The 4,640-nt window shown below is 46.6% G+C and overlaps 1 protein-coding gene across 1 annotated transcript; it reads left to right on the top strand.

The window, feature by feature from the left end:
• The first annotated feature begins 2,149 nt into the window (after positions 1-2,149).
• Positions 2,150-4,075, top strand: GP5 (glycoprotein V (platelet)). The gene has a single exon (XM_010188964.1). The coding sequence runs from the start codon at positions 2,150-2,152 to the stop codon at positions 4,073-4,075; it is 1,926 nt and encodes a 641-aa protein (XP_010187266.1).
• Positions 4,076-4,640: the final 565 nt, after the last annotated feature.

Genomic DNA, 4,640 nt, shown 5'->3' on the forward strand with positions numbered 1-4,640 from the left:
AGACCAGAGCATGGTAAATTACCATGGTGTCATTTCTGCAATGGCAGGCGTTTCACGTGAGTATTGGAGAAGATTTTAATACACAGGAATAAGTCTGACCCTTGCATGGACCTTACTGTATTCTCTACTGTTAAAATCTTCAGTTAAGGGAGTTTAAATATTGCTTTAAAAATACTCTGACTTTTTGTGATGAGACCAGGAAAGGGGCCATTCCCAGTCCACAGTCTAGCATTAGCCTGTTTCTTATTTCACAGACTGCGGCCTGCAGTCCTGCCCTCTGACGGACCTGCATTTGCAGTTTGTAGCGTCACAGTTTGGGACTTTTCTCCACTATTTGGTTCTCTAGATCCTTATTTCTCTCATCTCACCGAATCCTGTGGGCTTGGCTCGGGTTGCTGTAGGTTGAGATGTGCTGACGGGCTGCCTGCTCTGCCCGCTGTGTGCTGTGGGGTGCGGTGCTCGCCCTGGGTGCGTCGGGACGTGCTCCTCATCCGTGTGCTGAGCTGGGGGCGGTGGGTAGGGTCAGGGCCAGGCTGACTTGGGTTTCTCTACTGAGGTGAAGGCGTCACTAAACCTATGGGAGATGGTCAGTTTTGGAGTGGGAAGGCAGTGCAGAGATTACGAGGAGGGTGAATCTCTGAAAGATTCTTGTATGACATGAAAGAGTCATTTGGAAGGGTGAAAACATGCAGTGTTTTTTGGTGACTTAGACTCATTCAAAGAGTTGTAGAAAGCCTGTGAGAGCTTGCTTTGTGGCACCGTGTTGCTGGTAATTGATACCACAGGATGCCGTGTGCTTCCTGAGGAAGGGATGCAAATTTTACCAGTCTTCATTACACTGAACCTAACCAAGAGTCTCTTTTATTTATTATTTTTCTTAAAGTGCTCCCTTTTGCTTTTTTTGATGCAGCAGCTCGTTTTGATCCACAGCGGTGTGTCCTTGTCAGCAGTTCAGGCATGTGAGCAGCTCTGATATCCACCTGACTTGCTCCTTTTTAAGTGATGGGGTTTGTGAGCTTGGTAAGGGAGAGCTCCATTCTTGCCCCTGGTGTGCTGGAACGGAGCCCTCCTCTCCCGGAGTGCTCTGGGTGTCCGCTGTTCCAGGTACACCTTGTCCAGCTGATCCAGCACTCCCGGCTGCTGCTGCTCCTGCTGACCAGCCAGGTGCTTGACTTCCAGGTTTCTGATGCCCTTGGACTTGATTTCACTAAGAAAGTATTTCTAAACGGTGGCTTTCTGTTTGACTTGCTCTTTTAAATATTATCATTATAGCTTCAATGATTGCTTTCCTGTTCCTTTTTCTGTTTGGAAATCTAGACAACTTTCCAACTCTGTGGTATGTGTCATGCAGATCTACTTCTTTGGCTACAGCTTTCTAGCTAACTTCGTGGCACTTCTTCCCTCTCATCCCATTGCATTTTTAATACCGCTGATAACTCAGTATTGCGCTAAGCTGTTGAAATGAGACTCGTGGGTTATCAGAGGCTCGCTGCCGTCCTGTGCAGCCTGAGCTCTTGTGTGGATTTCAAGCTGCGTCAAAAATAGCCCGGTGCTTCTTGTGTGTTCCTGGGCTGTTCCAAGAAGCGATCGCTTGCAAATGCTGAGGCACGGTTTAACAGAGCTCTCTTGCTTCTGGCCACTTAAAATACAGAACACCCTTCTTACCTCCATTGTCTGTTTTTGCAGGCTAAACTTTGTTTTTAAATCTTAGGTAACCTACAATAAAAAAACCACTGTGTGTGCAGAACGTTTTGATAATTAATTTTTTTTTAAGACTTTCTTTGTGTCACTTAGTGTAATGCTTTTCTGTTCAAATAAATAAATGCCTTGTGACTACTAGAGTTTCATCATAATTTTCATATGCTTTTATTATACTTGACTGGTGTAAATATAAACAAGGACTGTTTCATGTACAAAAGAGCCTTACCTGTACTTCTCCGTGCAAGCTGAGCACCTGAGAAATACTTACAGCCAACAGGAATGGAGATTTTGAAGTTTGCTTTTAAACCAAGAGAAATTTTGCACACCTTTGCAGGTTTTATGATGTGTTCACGCACCTTTATTGGCTGCTAAGTTATTAAATACCTGTGACCAAATCTGTACTCTCTCTTCTCTTCTAACAGCTAATGTTTCTGGCACTTCATCGAGGATGTGGGTGTTTCGTTTGTCGGTGATGATCAAGCTGTTCTTCCAGCTGGATGCATCTGTCTGTCCTGAGAAATGCAACTGCTCTTCAAAAACTGCAATTCATTGCTCAGGTCCCCACATAAAGGACCTGGAGTCGTTAAATCTGCCTGGCAACGTGACAGAAATCCACATCAGGTACGCTAACGTAGCATACTTGCAGGATGTGTTTTCTGGGATGGTGGAGCTGCAGCATCTCATCTTGTCTTCAAACAACATCTCTCTGATTTCACCGATGGCTTTTAAAGGCTTGAGAAGGCTGAAAGCCCTCAAGCTGCTAGGTAATAAGCTGGTCGAGCTTCCCCCAGAAGTGTTCGATGACATGGTACAGCTTCAGCAGTTGATTCTTGAGAGTAACAGGTTGAAATCTGTCGGAGAAAATCTGTTCGATGAGCTAGCCAGTTTGGAGGAGCTCTTCTTGAACAAAAACCAACTGACAGCACTTCCTAGTGGCACGCTGAAGAAACTTGCCAAACTGAAAGTACTGAACTTGTCGAGAAATTATTTGGGAGCACTGCCTGGAAATATCTTTAGCGCGTTAACCAGGCTTGAGAAGCTGATGCTGTATTTTAACAGGCTGCCTTCAATAGAGCCTGGCGTGTTTGATAGCCTGAAGGAGCTGCTGGAGCTCTTCCTGCATTGCAATAACATCCAGTCCATCGCGCCTGGGGCTTTTCATTGCCTTCGTAAACTGAGAACCCTCACGCTCTCCAGGAACAAGCTGGAGGTTTTGCCTCCTGGACTCTTTCTGCACTTGCACGACCTGTCTAAACTGACCTTGTACAGGAACCCGCTGAAGGCTCTTCCAGAAATATTGTTTGGAGAAATGAGGCACCTTGGTAGCCTGTGGCTGTATGACACAAAGCTCTCGACAATACCAGATTTTGTGTTCAGCAACTTGACAAATCTCGAGCTTCTCGTGCTGAGTTTTAATCCAGAGCTTAGTGTTCTTCCTGAGAATGCATTCAGTGGTCTGAGGGAACTGCAGGGCCTTTCTCTGCGTACTAGTAACATTTCCAGTCTGCCAGAGGGCATCTTCCAGAGCCTTCAGAAACTGCAGAATATTTCCCTTTCTGATTCGAGGCTTGAGGCTCTTCCTGGAAACCTCTTCCATAATCTCAAGCACCTTCAGAAAGTTTACCTCAATAGTACTAAGCTGCAGTCTCTTCCTGGAGATTTCTTTAGTGCTTTACCTGAGCTGCAAGAAGTCTTCCTTGACAACAACCCTTGGAAATGCGACTGCCAAATTCTTGGCTTCCAAAAGTGGCTGCAAAAGAGCATGGAGATAGTTAAAAATGTGTCATCTCTGATGTGTCACAGCCCGCTGGCTCTGCAGAATATTTCTCTCGTGGCTCTAAGAGTTCGTCACCTGAAGTGCCTGCCCACCACAGCCGTTACATACCTGGTGTTCAGCTCAGCTTATTCCCAGGCGTCAACTTCTCCTGTGACCGAGCACTCGGCGTCACCGCGGGAGCCTCCTGTAACCGTGGTGTCCCACGTGGATCCCAGCACACCCACAGCAGTGCTTCCTGCAACTGCAGGGTGCACCTACTCGTGTGGTCAAGATGTTGGACGGCCTGGGCTTCATTTCTCAGGTGTTCCAACCCAAACTTCTCTCAGCGTCGCAGTAGAAAGCAGCAGCGTCAGAGGAACAGATTTATCTACTCTTGCCTGGTGGGATGAGCTGCCAGCCCGCAGGAGTGCCAAGCCCTCTTTTAATACCAGAATTGCTTATTGTCAGCTATTCTTGTGCCTTCACGGTTTGATTTTAGCACTCCAGAGCGTAACCATTGTGCTCAGTCTGTATGTGATGTGTAAAACCAGGCAGCTCCTGCACTCCAGAAATGCTCCTGCTCAGCCTGTAGTTCTCATAAAATTTTTAAGAAGATAATATCAGCCAAAGGGATGATTAGAAGCACTGTTTTGGATGCATTTTGAGCATTTGGGCGGTTGCCACTTGATTCAGATATGGATTACAAATCTTCGTAGCAAGAACCATAATGACTTTTTTTTTTTTTACAGCATAATGAAAATGAGCTTCTTTGTACCTTAGTGTTTGCCAGAAGTGGTGATAATCGCTGTATGTTGCTGCAGCGCTTGGTGCATGAACCCAGAGGGAGAGCTGAAGGAAAATCCATGGTCACCTCCACGTGAGCGCTCCTGGTTTCAGCCTGGGACTGCAGCCCTGTCCCTGCCAGGCACCGCCTGCTGTCGTACCCACGCTGCTCGGGTGGAGGTGGCATCAGTGGAGGGAAGTCTGCACGTGAGCACGGCTTTAACCGCGCGTTGAAGGTTGCCTGTAGTACTCCAAATGCGCTTGTGCCTTACACTGCCTGCAGTGTTTTGTCTCCTTACTGAAATAATAACTAGTATTTTGGGGAGGAGATGCTGGAAAAGACCTTTTAAAAGTGGAGATGGGGCAGAATCATAGAATCACAGAATGTGAGGAGTTGGAA

Source organism: Mesitornis unicolor, unplaced genomic scaffold, assembly GCF_000695765.1.
Source record: "Mesitornis unicolor isolate BGI_N332 unplaced genomic scaffold, ASM69576v1 scaffold46417, whole genome shotgun sequence".
In the NCBI taxonomy this organism is placed as follows: Eukaryota; Metazoa; Chordata; class Aves; order Mesitornithiformes; family Mesitornithidae; genus Mesitornis; species Mesitornis unicolor.

What these genes read in the sequence shown, in the direction of transcription:
- GP5 (XM_010188964.1), top strand. Translation starts at nt 2,150, where the DNA reads ATGTGGGTGTTTCGTTTGTCGGTGATGATCAAGCTGTTCTTCCAGCTG.